Source organism: Lagenorhynchus albirostris, chromosome 16 (genome assembly GCF_949774975.1).
Source record: "Lagenorhynchus albirostris chromosome 16, mLagAlb1.1, whole genome shotgun sequence".
Taxonomy (NCBI): domain Eukaryota; kingdom Metazoa; phylum Chordata; class Mammalia; order Artiodactyla; family Delphinidae; genus Lagenorhynchus; species Lagenorhynchus albirostris.
In genome coordinates this window covers 69,857,921-69,884,942 of record NC_083110.1, presented here as the reverse complement: position 1 = coordinate 69,884,942, position 27,022 = coordinate 69,857,921, and the positions used below count along the sequence as shown (strand labels likewise).

At 46.5% G+C, this 27,022-nt stretch overlaps 1 protein-coding gene across 1 annotated transcript in view; it reads left to right on the top strand.

Annotated features, from left to right (window-relative positions):
- GFRA1 (GDNF family receptor alpha 1) overlaps nucleotides 1-27,022 on the top strand; it is a 196,555-nt gene that overhangs the window by 150,682 nt on the left and 18,851 nt on the right. The window contains exons 6-7 of the mRNA XM_060125607.1: nucleotides 17,028-17,137; nucleotides 20,071-20,205. Coding sequence (XP_059981590.1) covers nucleotides 17,028-17,137; nucleotides 20,071-20,205 — 245 coding nt within the window. The remainder of the gene's footprint in view (nucleotides 1-17,027; nucleotides 17,138-20,070; nucleotides 20,206-27,022) is intronic.

Here is a 27,022-nt window from a genome sequence, read left to right as displayed (position 1 = left end):
ATCTCAAGAGCATTTCTGTCTAGAATAAACAGTTATCAGCATACAAAGATACCCACTGAGACGTGGATGGAGCTGGCCACGAGTTTGTTGGGCCTGGAGTCCTAGATTCACTATTGTTTAAACTGAATACGCAGTGGGGGCACCCCTGGCAGCCTCATGGGGACACGTGCTGCTTCAGTGACCCAGAGTAACTGTGAATAAAGGGTCCTTAGAGGTGCTTGTGTCTGAGTCAGTGATGTGAGCCATCCAGCAAAGGGCAGTCACTGACTCAGTGCCGCTGAGTCTGAACCTTCCTCTCGTCTGGGTGGTTCTGTGCCATGAATCATCCGATCATCCTGTTAGGAAGCAAGCCACAAGGGGGGGGCAGGGTGGCTTGTTGTACAGGACTCAGGGGCCCAGAATCTGCAGAGCCAGGGACATTATTGCAGGAAGCTGTGGGTGACAATGATGGTGATGAACATGATGACGAAGAGGGTAACATTTATGTGACATTCGCAGTGCGCCAGGCACTGTGCTGAGCACTTCACAGCGACCCCGGAAGTGAGGGCTGTCCTCGTCCCCCGTTCGCAGATGAGGAGGTGCAATCTTGAGCAACTTCTGCAGTCACCCACGTGGTGCCGCTGGAACGAGCACCCGGAGAGTCTGCAGGGCTGCAGAGCCCGGCTTCTGTCCGCTGTGCCCCTGCTTCAGATGCAATGTGTGCGTCTCTTGAAAACCACCCACATCACCTTCCTCAGAGTGTGTGGAATTGGAGACTGGAGGTGATTTTGTTTTTAACTCTTTATTTATTCATTTTAAAACAAAAATTGTAAGTAAGAGAACTTTGGATCTTGTCAAAGTAAGACTTAAGTGCCCCTCATCAAAAGTATTTCACTTCTCAGGGCTTCCCTGGTGGCGCAGTGGCTGAGAGTCCGCCTCTGATGCAGGGGACACGGGTTCGTGCCCCGGTCTGGGAAGATCCCACATGCCGCAGAGTGGCTGGGCCCGTGAGCCATGGCCGCTGAGCCTGCGCGTCCGGAGCCTGTGCTCCACAATGGGAGAGGCCACAACAGTGAGAGGCCCGCGTACCGCAAATTAAAAAAAAAAAAAAAAAAAAAGTATTTCACTTCTGTTTAGAACAGTAGTTTTCAAACCTTTCAGTTTCAGAACTCCTTTGTATTGTTAAAATTACTGAGGATCCCAAAGGGCTTTTGCATCTGTGGGCTAAGTCTATCTATACTTACCATACTGGGAATCAAAGCTGAAGAAATGTTTACGTATTTATCACTTCATTTAAAAATAACACCAAGATGCCCGTTACATGTTACCATAAGTAACAACATAGTTTTATTTTAAAAAATCATTACCTTTTCCAGAACAAAAAAATTTAGGGAGAAGCATGGCATCATTTTACACTTTTACAAATCTAATGTCGGACCAGAAGACGCCTTGATTCTTCTACCTGCCTCAGGCTTTTGCAGTATCCCACGTCACGTGGCCTCTGGAAAAACTCCATGGTACTGTCTTGAGAGCCTGAGAGTTAGAAAGATAAATCAGAACTTAGTATGGCTGGGAAGATAATTTTGACCTCAAGACCCTAAAAGGCTCTCTGAGATTGCCAGGGTCCCCAGACCTCTCTTTGAGAACTGCTGCCCTAGGACCAGAATCATCTTGGGCTGGAAGACGTGTGTGCACAAGCGTCTCCGTGGCCTCCTGGAACTAAGACAGTCTGGGTGGGTGTGTGGCTGCCTCGTGCCCAACCTGTTCACTGCAGTATGTCAGGATGGTGAGGCTGGGGGAGGTGGGGATGGGAGCCGGGGCCATAGCCCTTCCAGTTGGAAATGGGTACCAGTAACCAGAAAGCTGCTGAGCTTCCCATCGGCTGTCACTCTGGGCCTGTGTGGCAAGGGGATCTGGCTCAGCTTGGTTTCCTGCCCTGAGAGATGCCCTCCTGACAACACCTTCCTTCTGGTTTCTAGCTCAACAAAGCATTTCAGCCTCGTATTCAGCTCAGTCAGGCAGCACTCTGTAATGACTTGTAAAAGCACTTTGTGCCCAAGACTCGGTGGTAGGGGCTTGGTCAGAGTGTCACAGGTAAATGTCTGGTCCTTGGAATGTGGGCCATCTCAGGTGCAGCCCCTCTCTGCTCTCCCCACTCCATCATCATTTGCCATGGCGGAAACTAAAGCATTGTAGTGACCTCGGGCCTGGGATAACCCTTAGAATCGGAAATGCCGGGAAGCATGGAGAGTTCTGTGAGCATCCAGCAGTTGGAATTCCTATTGGACGGTTAGCTGGCTCCATCTAACAGCCTTAAACTTCTTAGGATGGGGGCTGGGGAGAGAGAATGTCATCTCTCTGTGGATGTTCACTCCAGCAAAGGATCTTGATATTGTCATGCTAGAAAACCTTTCTGTGGAAGTAGACCAAAGCAAATGGGAAATGCCTCTTCCATGTTCCAAGTTCAAAAATTCGAGTTGAGGGCTTCCCTGGTGGCGCAGCGGTTGAGAGTCTGCCTGCCGATGCAGGGGACATGGGTTCGTGCCCCGGTCCGGGAAGATCCCACATGCCACGGGGCGGCTGGGCCCGTGAGCCATGGCCACTGAGCCTGCGCGTCCGGAGCCTGTGCTCCGCAACGGGAGAGGCCACAACAGTCAGAGGCCCGCGTACCGCAAAAAAAACAAAAAAAAATCGAGGTGAAACATTTTTAGCTACAGATATGGTTTGAGAAAGTTTTCTGCTCAGCGTTCTGGTGGGTGGTTGGTCCATTCACTCGCTCAGCAGGACTGGAGTGCCGGGGGCTTTGCAGGGCCCAGGGCGTCCACATGGAGTGTATGCGCACACCTCCTGGAAGAGGAGGTTGCGGACTTCTCCCAGGTGCCGTTGCTCCAGGGCAGTGGTTCTCCAATTTTAGCCTGCAGTCAAGATCAGTTTCTGATCTATGAGGTCCGGGTGGGGCTGGATAATTTGCATTTCTAGATCAGTCCCAGTGATGCTGCTGCTGGTCTGGGGCCCACACCTGGAAACCCACCGCCTGAAGGTATGTTGACCAGGTGATGACCTAGGCTGATGAGCTTCGCCCTGCTCGAGGGCTCTGCAAGCTGAGGAGGAGGAGTGAGCAGCCAGGTGGGCCCTGTGAGGCACTGAGACTCAGCAGGGGACCTAGGAGAGGCCTCACAGCTGTGACTGAGGTGACTGTTAACCCAGGTTGGGGAAGGGGAGAAGAAAACACCTGGGCAGTTTCTCGGCTGCACTAAGGTCGGGCTCTGTTTGGAGGGCTGTGGGCTCCACCGTGAAGGACTCTAAGGTCTGCCCAGGTCATAGCTCTTTGGAAACAGAGGCTGCTGAGCCATGGCCAACATGTATCTATTTACCAGCCCCACTGCCGGGCGGAACCTTGCCCTCAGTGTGCAGAGGAAGTAGACAGCCTGTTGTCCATAGGCTGAGCTTGGCCTGAGATTGGAATTCATTTGTCTGAGTTATGCTGGAAAAAAATGCAAAGCAAAGCAGTGTTTTAAAGCAACTATTTGAATAGAAATCCTCCTTCTAAAATGACCTTCGGAGCAATCTTTGACCTGAGCTATTCAAATAAGGAAAGCTGACATGCTTTACTCTGCTTTTCTTGTCACTTTTTCCAAGTGGAAGCATTTTGGGTTCTCAGGAGGGGGTGTGGGACGGGCAGCGCCTATGGTGGGGCTATGACGCGGGTTACTCAACCACACACGGACGTTCAAGATTCAGAAGTGCTATGATCCCGTGAGCCAAGATCACTGTGAGCCTTGACCTGCACAAATACATACGCAGAGGCTGTTTCACTCCCAGCTCATTGCTGGTCACAGGAGAGGGCAGGTGGTGGGTGCAGCTGGTGGGAGGTCAGATGCAGTGTCCCAACGGGGCTGCATCTCCATCTTTGTCGTTGTCCCGCTACAGCCACTGCTTCACACACGGCATCTTGTTTGTTGTTTTGTTTTGTTTTGTTGTTTGTTTGTTTGTTTTTTTGTGGTACGCGGGCCTCTCACTGCTGTGCCCTCTCCCGTTGTGGAGCACAGGCTCCGGACGCGCAGGCTCAGCGGCCATGGCTCACGGGCCCAGCCGCTCTGCAGCATGTGGGATCCTCCCGGACCGGGGCACGAACCTGTGTCCCCTGCATCGGCAGGCGGACTCCCAACCCCTGCGCCACCAGGGAAGCCCTACACACAGTATCTTGCATTGTAGGTGCTTAGTGACTCTGGTCCTTGGAAGGTTGGTGTCCTTGTTGAACCCAGTGCTCCAGGCACTGAGCTAGGTGCTAGATGACCAAGTTGGAGGTCAGCACCCTTGGTCCTGGGCGGCTGGTTGCCGAGGCACCTTTACGAGTCCACTCCACAAGCCTCAGGCCCGGGGCTCTCTCTAGGCTGCTCCCCAACATCCCTCGGCCCAGAGAAAGCAGGAAGGGGTGTTTTCTGGGTATACGAGAGGTGCCATGAAATACTGCCTGTCCACGGGACTCTATTCCAGGCTGCGTGGGAGAGCGCCCTCTTGAGGGAGCCAGGCGTAGTGTCCTTGTCCACATTGGGGCAGGGTGTGCTGGCCTCAGGTGCCTCCAGAGCCCAGCTGAAGTTGTGACCCTCCTTGGCACTTGCTTCCCGTACACCCGTCCCTTCGTGTGAAGGAGGAGAGACATGACCTGCCCCATTACCTGCCTCACAAAGCTATGATTGGAGAGAGAGGGCCGGCGTTGAGAGCACCCTGAGAGTAGTAATGGCAACACTCATATCGGCCCTTCATTGAGCACTGAACTCTGTGCCAGGCACTGGGTTCTGGGCCTTAATCCGCCCACAGCCCTGCTGTTGGTGCTTGTGTTTCATACTTGGGGAAATGCAGAGCTGAAACAGCAGCAGGGGCTCTTGGGATTGGAACCCCTGGTCTGACTTCAGGGCTCACTCCCTTTCCCACTGTGCCCGGCACCCATCAGCTCCGGGAAGGGGCCCACATGTGTGTCTGCCCTTCCCGGTGCCGATGGGTGCCGGGCACAGTGGGAAGGCACTCAAGGAGATGATCCTGGCCAGGCCAGCTCCTGCCTGGTGCCTCCTGTCCCCAGCCTTAGGAGCAGTCCCTGCAGCCAGGAAAGGGTGCTTGAGGGGCTGCTGGCTTCTCCCTGTGGGTCTGGGGAGCCCCACTTTTTGCCCCCCTCACTTCTTGATGAGGGGTGATGGTGTACACAGCCTGGGGAGGTGGGATGCCCAGCCTGGGCCGAGATGAACACGGCTGTGTCGTAGGATTGCATTTGGGCCTTACTGAACAGTAACAACAGATATTATTTTTTTTATGCTTTTAAACTGCAAGCACTATTAAACCAAAAGAATGCCCACTGATTCTGTCATTACACTTTATCGGGCCTAGTAAAGATCCCTTATATCCCCCTAAATCAGATTTCGGCTTCTTGTGTGCATGGTTCACAGCAAAATGGCGGCAAATGCCCCAGAACTAAAATAAAAGACGGAGCATCAATTCTTTCATTGCTGTGGGGGTGAGCGTGAGCTGGAGAGTCTGTGGTGTTCTCTTCAAAATCGGACTCTAACTCTTACCAGCTCCGTGATTTTGGCTGGATGTTGGCCTTTCTGAACCCCAGGGTCCTCCACTGTAAAATAAGACTAACCTGGCTGGTCAGGTTATTGGGTATTAAGTGACCCAGGCTTATGAAGCGTCAGGCACAGTGACCGGCTCTAGACGAACATAGCTGTTAGTGCAGTGTCTGGAGTAATTAGACGTGGGCTGCTGTTTCTGCTCACCTGTGCCCAACTGTAACGCCAAGATGTCCATGATGAGTATTGGTCTCTAGGTGATTGGAGCCATAGTGTGTGGCACTGGATTCATTCATTCATTTATTCACTCACTCATTCAACACATATTTTCTGAACATCTGCTTTGTGCCAGGCATAATCCCAGGTGCTCACCTTCTTATGGTGCAAGCAGTGTATCATCAAAGTGAAGATGGGAAAAAGAAAGTGATGGAGGGGAGGTGTGGGCCGAAAGGCCAAAGCCACGCCCTCCATGGGGCTCAGAGCCAGGGAGGGGATTGGTGGGAGGGCTCAGAGGAGACCCTTGAGTTCACTGTGAATGGGTCAAAATAAGCCCTGTTTGAGTGGAGTGGTTGAGGGGACAGTTTATTAGAAAATGGCTTATGCGAGCCATGGAAAACAGCTGCTCTGCCCTACAGGGAAAAAAAAGGAGGAATGTAGTTTTAAATGCAGCTGAGAGCTTTAGATAAAATGTAGAAACTGGGATGGTGGGGTGCAATGGGGTATGGAGTGGGGTGGAAGGGTACTGTTGACAAGAGGATGTTAAACATGAGAATGGATCACTGCCAAGAGTATGGATTTTCTGAAAAAAGGGGGGAATTATCATCTGATAGCGGTGGAATAAGTGATTTATTCTTTTGACATGTAACACCACAATTCCATCTCCCGAGCGATGCCCCATCTAGGAAGGAAGATATTAGAGACTAGTTATTTGCTGAGCTCAAAGTCTCTGTTGACCTTAAAACAACTTGCCTGGAAGAAAAATGACCTAGTGTGTATTTACTATTGAACATAATTTTCCTTAGGAAGCTTGAAACCCTATTAAGGATTAATAGGAGATCTTCTTTTCATATGTTTCTGCTTGAAGTCTGTTTGTGCAAGTGCAGGCTGTTACCATTCAGACATCCATGTGTCTTCCGCCATCCCCACCCCCCCTCCCAGGGCACAGAAACTAGGCTCCTTCAATGTGTGGAAGATAAATTAATATTCGGCTGAGCAGAGCTTGAAGCTTGGGGCTCAGGTACCACAGGGCTGTCCTTTGAGGGTAGGGGCAAAGGGGGGAGTTTTGCAAATTAGTAAAGTCAAGAGAGCCTGTGTAATTTTAATTTTTCATCTTCTGGGAACCCTTGAAGAAGCAAGGTTTGACTGAAGGAGGCCAGGCAGCATTTGGGATAATTTCTAGAATTTACCTGTGTTTCCCTGAAGTAATTAGAGTTCAATTTCTCTAGCTATAAACATCATGGTTTGACATTTGCTTCTGAGGCTGCAGACAGCACCTCCTTAAATTTACACAGGCCTGATGCCAACCAGGCCAGCAGAGGACATCGTATAGGGATCATATGTAGTGACCTGTAGAATTGCCTTGAACTGTTTTTCCGTGGGTTTGAGTCCATTGTCCTGTAAAACTCATTTTTCTGCTTGAAGATGTAGGGGACTCACAGGAGAAATCTCTCTTCAGTCCTAACGGAAGGTGTAAGCCCGATGTTAATTGTGAGATTATTGAGCACATACAGACCTTGAATAGGTGAATTTGTGACCGCAGGACAAAAGCATTTCATCTGTCAAGTTATTAGCAGATGGATTCTAAGGGAAATACCAGTGTGGTCATCTCTACCCTAGGGCTTCATAGAGGTCTCAAGGTCAGAGCAGAACAGGAAACAACAGCACTGATGAACTCTGTCCTCATCTAGGAATCTGGAACAGTTGTAAACAGGTGCTAGGTGCCAGGTACACGTACATAATCCTTCAGGAACCATTGGAAGGACTTCCTGTCATTCTACCAGAGTAAATTAAGCTTCAGAAAAGTTAAGGTATGTGCCCAAAATGTCATGGTTAGTAAATGGTTGAATTGAAATTTAAGTCCTGGCCCATTTTCAGATTCCATCTGCAAAACCTTTACTGCCGTTTCATAGTGTTTTCATTTTCTGTTGCTGCTGTAACAATACCACAAACGTGGTGGCTTTAAGTGACACAGACATATTCTCTTCCAGTTCTGGAAGTCAGGAGTACTGCCCCAATCCCACTGAGCTGAACTCAAGGCATCCGCAGGGCTGAGTTCCTTCCAGAAGCTTTAGGGGCAAATATACATTATTGTCTTTTGCCCTCATTCCTTGGCTCATGGCCCTTCCCTCCATCTTCCAAATCAGCAAAAGCTGGTCCAGTCTTTCTCCCATTGTATTGCTCTCACCTCCTTATCTGTCTCCCGCTTCCACTTTTAAGGACCCTTGGGATTACATTGGGCCCACCTGGATAGTGCGGGATAATCTACCCCCCTCAAGGCCCACAACTTTAATCACATCTGCAAAGGTGCTATTACCATGTCAGGTGACATAGCCTTAGGTCTCAGGTTCCAGGGCCTAGAGTGTATACACCTTCATGGGTCATGGTTCGGCCTCCCACAGTAGATTTTCTTCTGAGAATCTATCTTGTTTCTGATTTTCGGTATATCGCGAATTGTGGAACTAGTTACTTCCCTCCTCTTCCCAGTGGTTTCTAGAAAGCACAGAGCCAAGTACTTAGCTTTCATCTAGCCAGGTGTATGTGTGCATTTTGTACTGATTGCACCTCTACCTCTGTCTTACCTTTCTTTGGCCCCAAATACCCTCTCTAATTTTTACATTTATTCTGTTGCATCAAAACTACATTCGAATTCATCTCAAAATTTTTTCTGAAGCAAGAGTGGGCATAAGTAAATGGAAGCATGGTGGGTGAGCTTTCCTGCCCTGGGTACCTGAGCAGTTGACTTAGAGCTTCTTAGATTTCAGGATGAATGTAAGGCAACTTCTGTAATTCACTCTTGAAGGTGGAGGTACCTGCACAATTCTACATGAAGTAAATTCACAAGGTGTTGGTCTGGAGTTTTAAGGTGTGGTTCTACTAGCGAAGGATTGGTTGAACATCTAGATTTCGATTTCTTTTTCTCCTCATGGCCAAAAGTCACAAAACTGGTTACTAAAGATTCCCTGCAGAAATATAGAAAACTTATTGGATACGATTTACTCAAAGAGTTTTAGCATCTTTGTCACAGACAGCTGTTGGATACCTGAAAGCTTAATGATAATTTCATCACCCAGAAAAACCCCCTATTTCTCTTCTCCCTCAGTTTCTTCCTGTAAAAGCAAGTACCACCAAAGCTACATTTTCTGCGCTAGAGACGTGCTGTAGCACGGATAATACAAAACAACTTATTTGACTTGGCCACGAAGCATAGGGTTGTTCGCAATGTGTCTGTGCTCCCATGACGACTTACAGTCTGCTTAGAGTGTGGCCATCAGTGTGTGCATTGGAGAAATTTGCTGAGGGAGGGGAAGGGAGGAGTCCCAGCTGAAGGGCAGCTCTGGGGCATCCCATCAGGCGCTGCAGAGAGCCTCTGCTAGGTTGGGATGGATTCCGTTGCCAACTCCCATAACTTGCTTTCCAGATTTGCCATGTAGAGGTTAGTTGTCAAGCTGTGTCAGCCGCTCTGCAGATGTTGATTGATGGCTGTCAGTGTTCATGCAAGGTGACTTCCTGAGGGATGCCGAGATTGATCTGATGCTGACCTGGGCTTCCCTTGGTGGTGGTGGTGGTGGGGGGCGGGGCTGCTGCAGTTTGATGTGATCAGAAAGGCTAAGGAGGCATCGCATCTCTGCCCTGCAGCTTGCTTTCATTGAGCCCTCACCCTTAGAGATAGACCCCAAGCAGGACACATGGGCTAAACTGATGCATGGCTCCACCTGCATTCCATCTTCCTGTGGGTCAAGCTCAGAGGACAGTGACCGCAGCCTCCTGTGACCCACGTGCTAAGCCGGGAGCTGCCAAGGAGCCAGATGAGCAGGGACTCCCCGGGGGGAGGGGCACAGGTGTGGGGCATTTGGTTAAATGGGCTGCAACCTCCCTAAGAATCTGGATGAGGCTGAGCAGGGAGTTGGGGGGAACACGCATTGATTTCGCCTTGGTCACAGGGGCCTTCCTGTCCCAGGAAACAAAAGCATTAGGCAAGTCTTGAGGGCTTCTTGGACCTCACGGCTCTATGTCCCAACAACTTGTGGCCACGGTCTGGCTAAGTCACCAAGAAGCACATCGTTGGCTGAGGCTTTCCTCATGCCGCCAGGAGTGGGGACCCACATTAAGGGACTGAGGAACACAGTGGAGCTTTGAGCATCTGTGCCTGGGGCGTGCAAACCTGCCCCAGGGCCGGTGCTCCAGAGAGGTCACATTTGCTCCCAGGCAGCGAGAGGACCTGATCTTTCTGAAGAGCAGCCCGAGCCCCCCAGCTTCACAGCCTGCCCCTGGCAAACACTGGGCCTCTGCTTTGGGAAGCCAGAATGTACGGTTCAAAGTGGGAAACAGCAAAGCAAGAAGACACCCCCTGCAAAATATGTTTAACATAGGCTCTGATTTGCTGAAGGATGCTTTCCAGATGTGCTCTCCAGTAGGCTGCCGGAGAAGCAGGGCTAAGGTAATTTTCTAAAAACAGAAAGAGGAAAAATCTGTTTTGTGTCACTGTTCCAGAAAACTACCATTCCAGTGCTCTTGCTTTGTCATCCCAGGGCTGATTTGGGCAGCATGTTTTTCTAATTGATTTTATTCTGCATAAAACGTTAGCAGTATTAACAAACTTACTGATATTGAGTCATTTAAAAAAATATGTTTTTCCCCCTATAAATGCCTGGGAAAACGTAGCTTTTCTTAAAATGCTTTTATTCTATAAGCTCATATGACTGAGAGGTTTTAAGTAACACCTCAGGATTCCTGGCTTCGGACTCATCAAATTTGTTTTGGTCAGACTTACAGCCCTCAGTTACACAGATTAACCTGTTCTAAATACATACTTCATTTTATTGCACTTTGCAGAAACTGTGTTTTGTACAAATTGAAGGTTTGCGACAACCCTGCATTGAGCAAGTCTATCAGCACCATTTTTCCAACAGTATTTGCTCACTTTGTGTCTCTGTGTCACATTTTGGTAATCCTTGTAATATTTAAAACTTCTAAATTATTGCTGTATTTGTTATTGTGATCTGTGATGTTATTATTGCAATTGTTTTGGCATTTTTAGCAATAAGGTATTTTTAATTAAGGTACATACATTTTTTTAGGCATAATGCTATTGCTCACTTAATGGACTGTGGTTTAGTGAAGCATAACTTTTTTACGCTCCGGGAAACCAAAAATTTCATGTGACTTGCTTTAAAGCAATATCCACTTTATTGCAGTGGTCTGGAACTGAACCCGCAATGTCTCTGAGGTCTGCCTGTATGTAATATAAGGGCCAGCAGAAGATAAAGATATATGTTTCTCTGTGTCGAGCTTGCTAGATGTTTTTGTTGCAAGGGCTTCACATTAGAATGGACCAGAAATTGGGGAGAAAAGATGAAGGGGTGTGAAGTAAAAATGTATTGGGCAACGTGTATTCCAGGTTCTGAGCGAGGTGCTTTATATAATTGTCACTTAGGTGTCACAGCAACCATTTAAGGCACCTCTAGATACCATTGGCCCCATTTTCCAGGTGAAAAAACTGAGGATTGGAGATGTTAAATACCTTACTAAGGTATTTAACCATGGAAGGTAAGGCTGGGATTAGAAACAGATGCGTGTCACTCCCAGGCCTGTCATTTTGGGGCTCCTCTAACTGACCCATTGAGAAAGCTTTCAGAAACTAAATGGCTTGAGTTGAAAACCAAGACTTTAAAGCCCTAACATTCACGCTGGATTCAGAGAAAAATGCCAGTGATTTCTTACCTGAGCAGATTAATCAATGGATCCTGTTCCAAGTTTGAGTTGCTAGTGGATCGGCAAGTCTTACAGTCCTGTATGGGCAGTGGTGTTGTCCCAAAGACTCCTTAAGAAAGGGGAGCCTCATTCATTGAGAAACTCACCACCCTCTCGGGCAGAGTCTGTCTGCACCCTCTGGCCCCTCCTGAGCCCCAGCATTGCAGGCAAAGCACTCGCTGAGGCTGTGAAATCAGTGGAACCTTAGGAAGAAGGCTCTGAGGAAAAGCTGGTCAGACAGTGGGAGGCACAGAGCAATTAGACACTTGACGACTTTAATTCAATCCCAGGGTAAAGTCCAGCACTCTCCTCACTCTCTCCTTCCAGGGCTGTTACAGGCAGTTGGCGATTCCTCTTCCAGTGAAGGCCCCTCTGCCACCACTTACCATGTGACAGTGAACAGGACCTTAACCTCTTTGGCCCTCAGCTTTCTCGCATGTGAGACGAGGGGATCCACTAAAAAGATCTGGTCTCTGTACTCAAAGGAAACCAAATGCCTTGGCACTAAATCATGTGTAATGGTGGAACGGGATCATGGATGAAAATAAGAATGCTTCAGAAACAAGTGGATTTTTTTTCCGCAAGTAGCTTCAAGTGTCCAATAGACTGTCTTTCTGAAGTGGAAGGGAAATCCAAGAGCTAAGTAGTCAAGCATCGTGTTCAGGAACTCTGGCTTATTAGTGTCAGAGCCTGGATCTCTTTCAGGATCTCACAATTCTTTGTCCAGGTCTCCATTCCAGCAACCACACAGCTTGTGTCCAAGTATGGGATTTGCCCTGGGGGAAAAAAAAAAAACTTTTAAAGGATTAGAATAATCCACGATGAGTGAAACTGGGCATCACTAGTATGTTTTTTACCTGTTCGCCATAACACTATTTTCCTAAAAATGGTAACAGAAAAAGTAGGTAAATGATTTTCCCCCCACTGTCAAAAGACCATCTGCTGTTTAAGACGCGCCTAGATTTTATCATTATAATCATTTTTCTATTTCCAGTTAACAGCATGCTTCCTTTAATATGATATTTTCTGCATAAACCACTGTTTTCTCTTCAGCAGATTTCCTAAGGCCAACTTGGCATTTGCCGGCCTTTTCCTTCCCTTTAAGGGTGGGAAATTTCTCTTTCGCAGGGAGATACATTTCTACTTTAGTGCCTATTCATTTTCTTAGAGAAAAACAATCAGGTTCATCACTGCTGTCGTCATGGAGATTTCATGTCTCCAGAAGAAATGCAGTTGTGGAATTTCTTTGTTAATCCCACACTGGCCATGTAAGCTTTCTCGTTTGCATCACTGCAGCCCAGGCGGAGGAAGCCACTGAAAAAGGTTACGGCGTGATTCTTAACCCAGGGTGGGCAGGAGGTCGTGTGCAGGGGGCGGTCCTGGGATGCTGGGGCTGGTTGGCTACTGGACAGATGAAGGTCCGGGGCTCGCACAACCTACTAGACGCTTGACTCCCAAGGCGCCATGACCTTAGCACGCCCACAGCCCACCTCACTGTCTTCCTTGCAGACTGTCCTCTCCTGGGTCCCCCTCCACATTCCACGGCACCACTGTCTACTGAGCTGTTCACACCCTGATTCTGCCCCCTCCTTTTTGCAGTCTTGACCTTCATTCTAGCAACACCCACCGTTCAGGGCATCCTCCTTCCCTCCTCCCCCTCTGGCCCTCAATTCTCCGCTGGCTGCAGCCTCCAACACCATTGTCCCTCCTGCCTTTGGCCAGTTTCCTGATCCTGCTCTTCTCATCGCTGTTAGAGCAGGGGGGACACAGAAGAGGTCTCAAGCAAATCTTTGCTTAATAACTGAGACACCCAAGAGTCTTCCTCCTCTGCAGATCCGCTCATGTTATTTCTCTGTTTAAAATCCTTCTGTGACTCCCACTGCTTTCAGGATAAAATCCAAACTCTTAGGTCATTCAAGGCCCTTGGTGATCTTGCCAGCACCATCTCTGTCACTCAGCCATTTGCCTCCCATGGTTCCACCATCTCAAGTGATCGACTGACAATTTTCTGGATGATGCATGTGTTAGGTGTAGTGGTTGAGAATGTCCTCCAGCTCCGGAGTCCCACTGAATGTGGTCACATTCCAGCTCCGGCACAGAGCTCTACAACCTGGAAGGAGTTACTTAACCTCTCTTTCCCTGAGTGTCTCCATCTGTTAAATGGGGCTGATAGTATCACCTACTAAGGTTGTTGTGAAAATTAAATATGTGAATACATGCCAGACACTTAGATCAGTGCCTGGCAGGTAGAAACACTCCGTAATTATTAAGAATATGGTTACTTTATCACATACTGCTTCCTTCTGCCCGGAGTACCCTCTTCCACCTTTTCCTGAAGGATCCTAGCTATCCTCCAAGTCTCAGTCTCAATATTACAGCCTCTCAGGCTGTGGTTTCCCCCTCTGTAAAATTAGGAAAACGAAGTAATAGCCCTTACCTTATTAGAGTTGTCAGGAAAAAATATAAAGTGTATGAAGGCATACCTAATATATACTAAATACTTCATTCACGTTGTGTTATTTTTATTAGCAGCTTTTCTTACCTTTTATCAAGAGCTAGCCACTGTAGTATTATAATCTTTTTACTTGTTTCTCTTAGCTTCTAGATGGCAGGTTATTTGAGTTCAGGGACAGGGAACTTATTCATCGTTATTATCACAAGCACTTGACCCATCATTCAGTGAACGGAACGGGCAGGAAGTCAGAGCCTTTGTCAATACATGTAATCATTTGCACACGTTGCTTTGAGAGATTTCAGAGGACTGTGCTGCTGGGATGTGAGGATCTTTGGGGAGGACTGTTTTCTCTCTTTGGAAAATACTGGAGACTGGAGGTTAATTTACGACACCATTTCACATGCCATTTGACACAAAGGGAGAGGAAGCCTGTCCTGGAGGAGCTGGGACTCAACTCCCAAGACCTGACACATCCTTCATCTCTGCGATTGACTACATCATGCTGGCTTTTAAAGAGCACTGTGCCAGTAAATATGTAGCAACTGGTTCTCCAAGAACAGCACAAGACCCTGATTTGTAGCACTTGCTGATTACCATTGTGTAAATATTCCCACCAAGGCCACTTTCAAGCTACCACTGTGATGTTAACCAACTCGCAAAATTCGCGAAAAGGTACCAGTCTGCCCGTAATGAGCTGACTCCAGGAGCCACTGTATAAACTTCTTCTGACGTCAGTTTTTCTATCTGTAAAATGTGAATCACAGAAAGTGGCCATCCTGTCTCCAAGTGTAAATGGCAGGGGAGGTGGGTCAAAGGTGAAGGAAACAGGGAAATGTTCGTGCTTTAGCTGTGCTGCATGTGCTCACGATTATTTTGAAACTCTTGCTGTCCACTGGCTTGGTTTTGTCTTAGGACCGGGATCTGTGCTGACGATCTTCTCTCCAAAACCAACCTGTCTGGGGTGATGCTCAGAGCAGTATATCTAGTTTTATCCTCCCAATCAGGGTGATGTTCTCTGCAGCAGACTGACTCAATTAGCCTTTCATTCCAGAGTCCAATTGTGAGTCCGTTCTGAGGTTGTTAAGTAAAATGCATCTGGTGGCATTAGCCTTGCGCTGGAGGATAGTATTCCGCATCACGGTGCTGTTCAGTTAATAGTCTGCTCAAGAGGCTACGAGAAACAGGAGACTCGGAGAGAGTGAGACCTTTCGACCGTCTCTGCGGGGCCGCTGGGAGCGCGGGGCTGCCAGGTCAGAGAGCTGATCAGGTTGTGTGCAGAACTGGAGTCGCAGCTGCCTGAACCACAGTTGGCCTTTGCAAAGTTAGTAGCCCAATGCCATGAGATCATTAACTTTCGTGACCAGGGAAACTCTTCTGAAATTAACACTCAATCCAAGCTGGATGCCATCAGTGCCAGTTGAGTAAGCCTGAGTCACCTTCAGGGATTTCCTCTGAAAGATAAATCCTTTAACCAGGCTACAGAAAATGGACAGGTTTTATGCCTTTCAGTGTGTTCAGTTAGAGTCAGAAAACACCAACTAGGCTTAGACCGCGGGAGAGATCCAGGCACGTACACAGGCATACGCACGAGCCTCATCTGGAGGAGTTTGCCAAGCCACTTAGCTTCAGCACATGGCCCTGCTTGGGAAGCGTTCTAAAGGGCCTGTCTGAGGAGTGTCAGGTGCTGTGCAAAGAAAATAAAGCAGAGCTTCAACACCTGCCCCGGGGAGTCACCGTGATGGAACCAGGCACACGACATACGGGATGTACAGATTGGCACAGGTAGGGAAGCTCAGACACGCCTTGTTTACAAGGGTTCAAGGAGAGACCAATCCCATACGAACCATCCTTTTCAATGTGCTGTGAACTTAGATAATTTCATCAGGCCTTTTAATCCCCTTCCAGTTAAAGTTGTAGGAAAGGGACACGGAATGTACATCCTACAGGCCTTTTACAAACCTCTGTGTTCTCCAGACATCCTCCCTTGTTCAGCTCCACCCAGGCAAGCTTGCTTATATCATTAAGGATGCTAAGTAAATACAGTTTCTTGGGTGGATAGAAGTAAAAACAGCTCTGGGTATGTTGGCTGGCAACTCGGGTGAGCTGAAGGGAAGAAAGCTAAGACAAACGTCCGTTGTGTCCCGTAATTATCAGATAATTTAAATTCTCTTGAAGTCCATTGTGTTATTCACATAGAAACAGAGCTGTGGTCTGCTCGGATGACCTCAGAGGTGCCCCAGCTTTCATTCAGGATTTCTGCAACAATATCCCCTTTAGACTGAAAAAGAGCCAGTTGGCCACAAAGAGCCCTTTTCCTCCCCAGACGGGTGTTGTCTACGGCCCTGTCTTCACTTCTGCACCTTCACCACCACCCAGGTCTTCTGGGTGGACTGCGCTGGCCCCTGGAGGCTTAGCAAACTGCAGACAGATGCTTCGCTTTGATCAGTGGACCCCCTACTCCCAGTCAGACAGTGAAATTGCACCCTGAGCCAGCATCGCCCTGTCCCTTTTGCCTTTCTCTTCAGTTCTGGAAAGGCGAGCTCTTCCTCAGTATCACTTGGCTGGAATAAACCACTGCCCCCTCCCTGGGGTGGTGGCTGAGAGATGACTTAGATGACAGATACACGTATTTTTAAAGCCACTAGTAATTACAGGAGCAGTTGGGCTATAGGATCCTGTTTTGATGCCAGGGACATGTTTCTGTATAAAGTAAATATTTTCCCAGTGTGGCCCTCCGGTGAGTGTGTGGAGAAGCACATTTCCTAAAGATGCAAATAAGTCTAGTCAGAAATAAATATTGAATGGAAACTTCAAAGCATCTAGATTTCTCCAGTTATAGGCCCTGAAGTCTTCTCTGCAAGGCGCCCACACAGGAGGGCGAGGGGACGGTTAGGGGCGCGCATAAGAGAGGATGCTAATATTGTAAGAGTTCACGTTCTCTGTATTTTTTGGTGTGGAAAAAGGCCTATCAAGGAAGGAGTAAAGAAAAGTTATGTCTGTCCAGAAGCTTAGGCTATTTTAAAGCCTATTCCCCACCCTCTGCTTTCTTCCTGTTGCAGATCTCGCCTGGCGGATTTTTTTACCAACTGCCAGCCGGAGTCGAGGTCTGTCAGCAGCTGCCTAAAGGAGAACTACGCTGACTGCCTCCTCGCCTACTCGGGGCTTATTGGTAAGACTGGGGAGACATGGGATGGGAGAAAATGCCGGTTTACAAATACTCAGACTCCTTCCATTGTAGCCTGCCGCTCCCCGTGGATGTAAAATTCTCCTAGGAATGCTCTGTGCTGGTGTTTTGATGTTGGGTCCTTCAGGACTCGCCTCTGAAGAAGGGGGGAAGAAAAAGGAGGAAAATGGATGCAATGGATGAGCAAAGGCAGGAAGCAGGGATTATTAAAGAACTGGAAGGCAGCCAGTGTGAAGACCTGGGAAGCGTCTCAGTTGGAGAACTGACCGCACAGAACAAAAGTAGGGGGGAGGGCTTCCCTGGTGGCGCAGTGGTTGAGAGTCCGCCTGCAGATGCAGGGGACACGGGTTCGTGCCCCGGTCCGAGAAGATCCCACATGCCGCGGAGCGGCTGGGCCCGTGAGCCATGGCCGCTGAGCCTGCGCGTCCGGAGCCTGTGCTCCACAACGGGAGAGGCCACAACGGTGACAGGCCCGCGTGCCGCAAAAAAAAAAAAAAAAAAAAGTAGGGGGGAAAGCGTGGTTATGGAAGAGGAGAGCAAGTCAAACCAAGTTAATTGAATTGGGAAACTTTGGAGAGAGGGAACTTGGAAGTCATTCAGTCTGGGGAAGTCAGAAAGGCTGTTTTCCAGAAATGGCCCTTTGGAAAGAAAATCCCTGAATACTGGGGGTCCTGCTCGCCATTAATATTCTGGGTAATTCAGCTCCTGGTGGGTAGGGAGTGTATCGCCTAAATTTTTCCCCTGAGAACAGACATAGCATAAATAGTGTTTTCTGTCTTTCAAGACCTAAGGCGTTAGAGGAACCAGGTTCTTGGCATTCAGGGGAACAGTGCAAATAAATGAGGCACCAGTGCGAGTCGGAAAAGGGACAGAAAGAGGCAGATCTGTACCCAAGGATAAACAGGGGCAGCAGGAGGAAAGGAAGGGCTCTGGGTGCCAGGGCTGCAGAAGCCTTGGTGGCAGGGCTCGCTCACAATTGTCGTTTGAGAAGCAACAGGTAATGAAGGCTGGGGAAGGATGTGGGAAATCACGGTTGTCAGAGCCTGAGGGCTCAGCCAGGGTGCGAGCGCCTGCCAGGATCACACAAGTCACCCGGCAGAAAGAAAGTCCCACCAAGAGTGACAGCACAGACCAAATTCTTTGTCACCAGAGTGTCTTCAGCAAGAGCCACTGGGAAAATCACTGACTGTACTTAATGCAGGGATATTGCAGGTGCCTGCACACTCATCCCAACTTTTTTTTTGCAAGGATACCTGTGCTCTCTTGGGTAATACCATTCACCGGCTATTGACCATTCTCATGGATAGGTCCCATGAGCTTATCTCCCTTAAGTCAGCTCTCCAAATTCGCATTCACTCTCCCCTTTTCTTAAATAAAGTAGTCCCTAGTAGGATTATTTATCAACTATGGAATTACAGGTTTAAGAAATAACTGAATTAAGTAAGGAGTGCTCATTGTAAAGAGTTTTCTTGTTTTTAAATACAGAGAACGCAAAGGAGACAATGTTAAAGATGTACAGCCCCACTCCAGGATATAATCACTATTTACACCTCAGTCCGTACCTTCTAGGTGCACGTGCTCATGAAATACTCCATACGGCGCCAAGCCTCAGGGCTGCCAGGTGTTTCTGGCCTGAGGATGATGCAATCCTCATTATTTAAGGGAATAACTGGTTGAGACAATGCATTCTGTGCACCAAAATTTATTTCTCTCTTGGGTCCAACTCTTTCCCTCCACTCTGGTCATTGGGTTCTAACTTCTCTCAGGACAAAGCTTGTTCCTACTTCTTCCAAATGGCAGGGATCCATTCTGGTGCCAGGCATACAGCAGATGCTTAGCAGACATACTCTAGCCTCTTCACTCAGCGTTTGGGGTGCCCGTTCCTTTCTCACCCAAAGTTAGAAGCTTCTCTCTGCTGTGGGTTGACGTTTGCATCCCAAGGTATAATGGGACATTATTTAGTTCAAGTCAGTAAGGAATGTAGGGCAAAGAAGATATGCCCTTGACCCAGAAGAGCTTAAAAAGAATTTTTTTTCTGTTTCTGAACCAAATATATCCTGTGGCTCACTGGACTGCCTATTACTTCTTAATTCCACAAACTGTATAAAGACAGAAGGCTTCTTGGCATGAGTAGGCATTGCCTGGTGTGAGCCACCCACCCAGGAGAAGGCACTTGGGTCGTGCTAGGTATAAACACAGTGTTTACTTGTGCTAGTACAGAGCTCATCAGAAGAACAATGAATGCACAGGAAGATGTAGGCAAGAGTGGCCACCCAGCATTTCTTTGAGGACTTTTGAGGACTCCTAACACAATACTCGAGGAGCCATTGGCTTAGAGAATTTCCATTGTTTATTTCCAGTTCCATCACAACGTGGAACACTGAATCAGTTGAGAGTCTAGTGAGCAGAGGCCGCCGTGTACACATCCAGCATGTGGGGTAACCCATAAGGGTAGCTTCTAAGCTTCTCTGGGTTACTCTGAAGGAACCTATTGCTTCCGAGGGAGGTAGAGGCAAAGTCCTGAAAGGGTTTTTTAAGATGTGTCAGACCAGCTCTATCTATTTATGAAGATTAATGACATTTTCAAGAAAATGCAAGGGACTTGGCAGCTCACGCGTTCTAAGTTACTTCTCCGCTACTCCATGGCATCCGCACCGTTTGTGCGGCGAAACACACCCTAAGCGCAGCTCAAGGAGTTCCGTTAGAATTTTTTAAGTAAATGTGTAAATTATTTTATGTGCTCAAGGTAAATTGCCAGGAAAATGCACTGTTTAACCTAATTTTCCACTCAGCAAACACAACGTTTGTAATTCTCCACGGGTGCATCCACTGTCAGAGAAACATTTGTTTCCTTTTAGGCTCTAGGAAAGTTTATACCATCACACAAGAATAAAACGCCTTGTTTTTTACTCTTCTAGGTACAGTCATGACCCCCAACTACATAGACTCCAGTAGCCTCAGCGTGGCCCCCTGGTGTGACTGCAACAACAGTGGAAACGACCTGGAGGAGTGCTTGAAATTTCTGAATTTCTTCAAGGACAACACATGTCTTAGTGAGTTTCAAAAACAACAGGCAACAAACACACAAACGTGTTTTCCCCTCTAAATTCAAGCTGGCCCTTTGTGTTTCTTGTGTCTGCTTTCTCTCTCTCTCTCTCTCTCTCTCTCTCTCTCTCTCTCTCTCTCTGTCTCTCTCTGTGTCCCTTTTTTTCCTGATCGCTGCCAGTGAATCCAGCTCCTTTTGGCCTCACTACGTAATGCAGCGGGGCCGGAGCAAGTGATGAACTAGGTGCTGCTAAGACGGCGAGTCCAGAGGCCCAGGAGAGTGAGAGATGCAAATAACCAGGGGTACATTGTGTGGGAAAGAACATTTCTACCCACAGTTGAGATTTTGATCTTGGCAACCAACCCCAAGTCAGTTCCAGCAGTTCTTAAAACCTGGTCAGAATATACAATGTGAGACGCTCAGACAAGTTAGATGGGGGTAGACCTCCAAGGGCTCTCTGAGAAAAATCAGAATGTTAACATCAATAGCCCCCTGGATGTTCAGGGTTGGCTCCGAGGAGAAGCAACGGTTCTTGAGCGAGATCGGCTGGTGATGCAGCCAGGAGCTTCAGGAGGTCGGTTATCTCTGGAGATGAGCTGAGCCGGGGATGGGGGGCGGGCGGTGGGCTCTGCTTGGGAACAGTACTGGTTATTATTGCAGGGTCCTTTAGGCAACTTGGAAGCATGTTTCCCAAAGGGAGAGGGATAGAGAGAAATGTACGGGTGTGAGCGATGGGCCTCATCAGATGAACTCTGTAAGCACTGTGCCAGGTCTCCCTTCTGTCCACCGAGATGTGCACGCTCTAGGCGATGATCCAGCTGAGATGCTTGCATACCTTATTCGCATTTTGCGGTGCAGCCACCATTAATTTATCGGGTGCCTGCTCTATGTGCAAATTCAGTCTGTGAGAATTGTACCGTATACATTGTCGCACTGACTGTAACCTGCACCTAGGAGATGCGGGGGTTACCTCCATTTCACAGTTGAATAAATGGCTGGTATTCACCTAAACCAGCCATGCCAGAGATAGGATCCAAAGCCCGAGTTCCTTCCTCTGCGGCCCACTGTGACCTGAGGGCTTCTGTGTCAGGCCTGATATTGAAGGGCCTGATGGACAAGAACTCATGCCTGCACGTCGGGGACCAGGTATGACTTCCCAGTGGGAAGTGCGGACCAAGGTTCACCTACCCCTCTGAGCACTGTGTCCTCAGGTGACAATTTCTCCATGGTGCTCTGAGTGATTTCTAAAGAATTAGCAAACTATTTACTGCACGCGTGGGAAAGCTTTTAAGTGTTACTTCTAAAACCTCCTCAATTGTTTCTTCTGTTGAAAAGACAAATCTTAGTGATTTGCTCAGTAGGTGCTTGGCTATAACCCAATGCTTTGATCATCTTAAAACTAAAACAAGCTTTTGGACACTTAAGTGAAATTTAAACCCATAAAACTAGTCAAAAGTACGGAGACATTTGCCAAGACATTGGGCACACCGGGGAACTACACCTTAAGCCTTTTATTTGGTCTTGACTAAAAAAAAAAGAAATATATATAAGCGCGTGCACACACACACACACACACACACACACACATCCTCTTTTTCACATCCTGCACACTGTTCTGGCAGAATCCAAGTTTTAATGAAGATAAAGCAATGACAACAGAGGTCAGTGTGAGAAGAAAGATTATACTCACTTGGGCTGGAAAACCACTGCCTCATAGAGAAATTAAAGTTGTCCCTGCTTAATAATATTTTGGTGAAGGGGATAATGGTATCTTATTGTTAATGACTTTTCAATAAAAATAAATGCATTTGGTCTTCACCGGTGACCAAAGCCAGCCAGAATTTTTCATAGTCATTCCATTTATACTTTGATTAGATGGAACACAGCCTATCAAAGACACAGGGCTGTAAATTCAGTCTCTTGCAACAGGCCCTAGAGTAGAAGGAATTGGAATATGTAGATTCCAACCCAAACGCAATAACCCAATTCTGCTCCCTGCAAATTAACCAAAACCCTCCAATTCTCTTATCGCGAGCATGATTCCAGCCTGTTGTGTACTTCTGGTAATTGGGGAGGAGACAGTTATTTTCAAGCCAAAGTACATGGCCGAGGTGAAGGGAAGAGAGCGGAATGGTCTGGGGGCAGAGATGAGACATCAGTTACTGTCACTCAAGTCCTTTTTCAGGTGCCACCTTCGCCTTCCTGGGCCACGCCATCGAAACTCCAGTTCCCCATTCCCATCCTGGTGCTCCCTGAACCCCACCTCTGTGTCATCTTCCTCCAAGCATTTCTCACCACCTAATGTATTATATACTTTACTTATTTGCCTCCCCAACCAGAATGTGACCTCCACGAGGACAGGGACTTTTGTCTCTTGTTGCTGTCATTGTTGTCCCCTGCCGATACCCAGCACAGAGCGGTGACTGGCACTCAATAGATGTTCCATTGACACTTGAATGAATGAATGAGCAGGTGGACAAACGGTCTTCCCAAATGGCAAGGCAAACACGCTAGAAATCACAGACAGTTTCAACAAGTGACATGGGTTTCCTGAATCTACATGCCTTAACAAGAAAAAGGAAGGTTTTGCTGTTTTCTTGTTGTTATCCTGGGTCATTTAAGGAAACTGGTCCCCCAAGTACCTCTTTCTTTATCTTCCTCCCACCGGTTAAGCCATGTCACATGGATGGGAGCATTAGAAGCATTGATATTAATTTGAAGCGGTTTCTTACAGCCTAAAAAATGTCGTTTTAGAAAACAAGCTTCCAATTTGCTGAACTTAAAGGACAACAATTTTAGAACAAAATGTCCCTTCTAAGAGGAAGACTAGGCTTAAATTATTCTGTCTTGTATATCGAAAAATGCCAGCTAAGAGTCATATATTAAAAATTTACACATTCAGGTCCCAAATGGAAGAGTTTGATATCTTATACAATGAATATGAAATAAAAAATTCCTAAATCCACGCCAAATCCCCAAGGACCTGATTAAAAACTGTTTTTTATTCCTCTTAGGGAGGAGAACAACACACATCCAATTTACTTGTGACATAAAAACAATCTAATCCCATGAAATTGTAATAGGATTTTAAAGTTTTACATTTTAAACTTTTTATTTAACAGGGCTGCTCCTTCCTACTTATGCAGATTTTGTTTGGACAACTGGGAGCAAAAAGGGAAAAAATAATCTTACTTAAATTTTCACTATATATTATTGATGAGGTTTGGGATAGATTTTTCTTTTAAAGAAACTGGTTGCGTTTGTACCTTGAGCAATGCTGGGCTCATAGTAGGTGCTCTGTGGTAGCGAATCACACTTTTTTGCTGTTTGATTTTACTGGCTGCGAAATTTCTATGAATGCCACTGAGTTACCCCAGTATCATAATTAGGGATGTGGTACTTAAAATAAACACTAAATAGACTCCCTCTTTCGAGAACACCGGAATCACAACTAACTGCTGAACAATCATCGACACGAAGACACTGGAATTCACCAAAAAAGATACCCCACATCCAAAGACAAAGGAGAAGCCACAATGAGACGGTAGGAGGGGCACAATCACAATAAAATCAAATCCCATAACTGCTGGGTGGGTGACTCACAAACTGGAGAACACTTATACCACAGAAGTCCACCCACTGGAGTGAAGGTTCTCAGCCCCATGTCAGGCTTCCAACCCTGGGGGTCTGGAAACGGGACGAGGAATTCCTAGAGAATCAGACTTTGAAGGCTAGTGGGCTTTGATTGCAGAACTTTGACAGGACTGGGGGAAACAGAGACTCCACTCTTGGAGGGCACACACAAAGTAGTGTGTGCATTGGGACCCAGGGGAAGGAACAGTGATCCCATAGGAGACTGAAGCAGACCTACCTGCTAGTGTTGGAGGGTCTCCTGCAGAGGTGGGGGGTGGCTGTGCCTCACCATGAGGACAAGGACACTGGCAGCAAAAGTTCTGGGAAGTACTCCTTCACGTGAGCCCTCCCAGAGTCCACCATTAGCCCCACCAAAGAGCCTGGGTAGGCTCCAGTGTTGGGTCGCCTCAGGCCAAACAACCAACAGGGAGGGAACCCAGCCCCACCCATCAGTAGACAAGTGGATTAAAGTTTTACTGAGCTCTGCCCACCAGAGCAACAGCCAGCTCTACCCACCACCAGTCCCTCCCATCAGGAAACTTCCACAAGCCTCTTAGATAGCCTCATACACCAGAGAGCAAAAAGCAGAAGCAAGAAGAACTACAGTCCTGCAGCCTGTGGAACAAAAACCACATTCACAGAAAGATAGACGAGATGAAAAGGCAGAGGGCTATGTACCACATGAAGGAACAAGATAAAACCCCAGAAAAACAACTAAATGAAGTGAGATAGGCAATATTCCAGAAAGAGAATTCAGAACAATGATAGTGAAGATGACCCAGGACCTCGGAAAAAAAAATGGAAGCAAAGATCAAGAAGATGCAAGAAATGTTTAACAAAGATCTAGAAGAATTAAAGAACAAACAAACAGAGATGAGCAATACAATAACTGAAATGAAAAATACACTAGAAGGAATCAATAGCAGAATAACTGAGGAAGAAGAACGGATAAGTGACCTGGAAGACAGAATGGTGGAATTCACTGCCACCAAACAGAATAAAGAAAAAAGAATGAAAAGAAATGAAGACAGCCTAAGAGACCTCTGGGACAATCTTAAACGCAACAACATTCGCATTATAGGGGTCCCAGTAGAAGAAGAGAGAGAGAAAGAACCCAAGAAAATATTTGAAGATATTATAGTCAAAAACTTCCCTAACATGGAAAAGGAAATAGCCACCCAAGTCCAGGAAGCACAGAGAGTCCCATACAGGATAAACCCAAGAAGAAACACGCCAAGACACATAGTAATCAAATTGGCAAAAATTAAAGACAAAGAAAAATTATTGAAAGCAGCAAGGGAAAAACGACAAATAACATACAAGGGAACTCCCATAAGGCTAACGGCTGATTTCTCAGTAGAAACTCTGCAAGCCAGAAGGGAGTGGCATGATATACTTAAAGCGATGAAAGGGAAGAACCTACAACCAAATTACCCAGCAAGGATATCACTCAGATTTGATGGAGAAATCAAAAGCTTTACAGACAAGCAAAACCTAAGAGAATTCAGCACCACCAAACCAGCTCTACAACAAATGCTAAAGGAACTTCTCTAAGTGGGAAACACAAGAGAAGAAAAGGACCTTCAAAAACAAACCCAAAACAATTAAGAAAATGGTAATAGGAACATACATATCGATAATTACCTTAACCGTGAATGGATTAAATGCCGCAACCACAAGACACAGGCTTGCTGAATGGATACAAAAACAAGACCCACATATATGCTGTCTACAAGAGACCCACTTCAGACCTAGGGACACATACAGACTGAAAGTGAGGGGATGGAAAAAGATATTCCATGCAAATGGAAATCAAAAGAAAGCTGGAGTAGCAATACTCATATCAGATAAAATAGTCTTTAAAATAAAGACTATTACAAGAGACAAGGAAGGACACTGCGTAATGATCAAGGGATCAATCCAAGAAGAAGATATAACAATTATAAATATATATGCACCCAACATAGGAGCACCTCAATACATAAGGCAACTGCTAACAGCTCTAAAAGAGGAAATCGACAGTAGCACAATAATAGTGGGGGACTTTAATACCTCACTTACACCAATGGACAGATCATCCAAGATGAAAATAAATAAGGAAACACAAGCTTTAAATAACACAATAGACCAGATAGATTTAATTGATATTTATAGGAGACTCCATCCAGAAACAACAGATTATACTTTCTTCTCCAGTGCACACAGCACATTCTCCAGGATAGATCACATCTTGGGTCACAAATCAAGCCTCGGTAAATTTAAGAAAATTGAAATCATATCAAGCACCTTTTCTGACCACAATGCTACGAGATTAGAAATCAATTACTGGGGAAAAAAATGTAAAAAACACATGGAGGCTAAACAATACATTACTAAATAACCAAGAGATCACTGAAGAAATCAAAGAGGAAATCAAAAAATACCTAGAGACAAATGATAATGAAAACACGATGATCCAAAACCTATGGGATGCAGCAAAATCAGTTCAAAGAGGAAAGCTTATAGCTATTCAAGCCTACTTCAAGAAACAAGAAAAATCTCAAATAAACAATCTAATGTTACACCTAAAGGAACTAGAGAAAGATGAATAAACAAAACCCAAAGTTAGCAGAAGGAAAGAAATCATCAAGATCAGAGCAGAAATAAATGAAATAGAAACAAAGAAAACAATAGCAAAGATCAATAAAACTAAAAGCTGTTTCTTTGAGAAGATAAACAAAAGTGATAAACCATTAGCCAAACTCATCAAGAAAAAGAGGAAGAGGACTCAAATCAATACAATTAGAAACGAAAAAGGAGAAGTTACAACAGACACCGCAGAAGCAACTCTATGCCAATAAAATGGACAACCTGGAAGAAATGGACAAATTCTTAGAAAGGTATAAACTTCTAAGACTGAACCAGGAAGAAATAGAAAATATGAACAGACCAATCACAAGTAATGAAATTGAAACTGTGATTTAAAAGTTTCCAACAAACAAAAGTCCAGGACCAGCTGGCTTCACAGGCGAATTCTATCAATTATTTAGAGAAAAGCTAACACCTATCCTTCTCAAACTCTTCCAAAATATAGCAGAGGGAGGAACACTCCCAAACTCATTCTACAAGGCCACCATCACCTTGATACCAAAACCAGGCAAGGATGTCACAAAGAAAGAAAACTACAGGCCAATATCACTGATGAACATAGA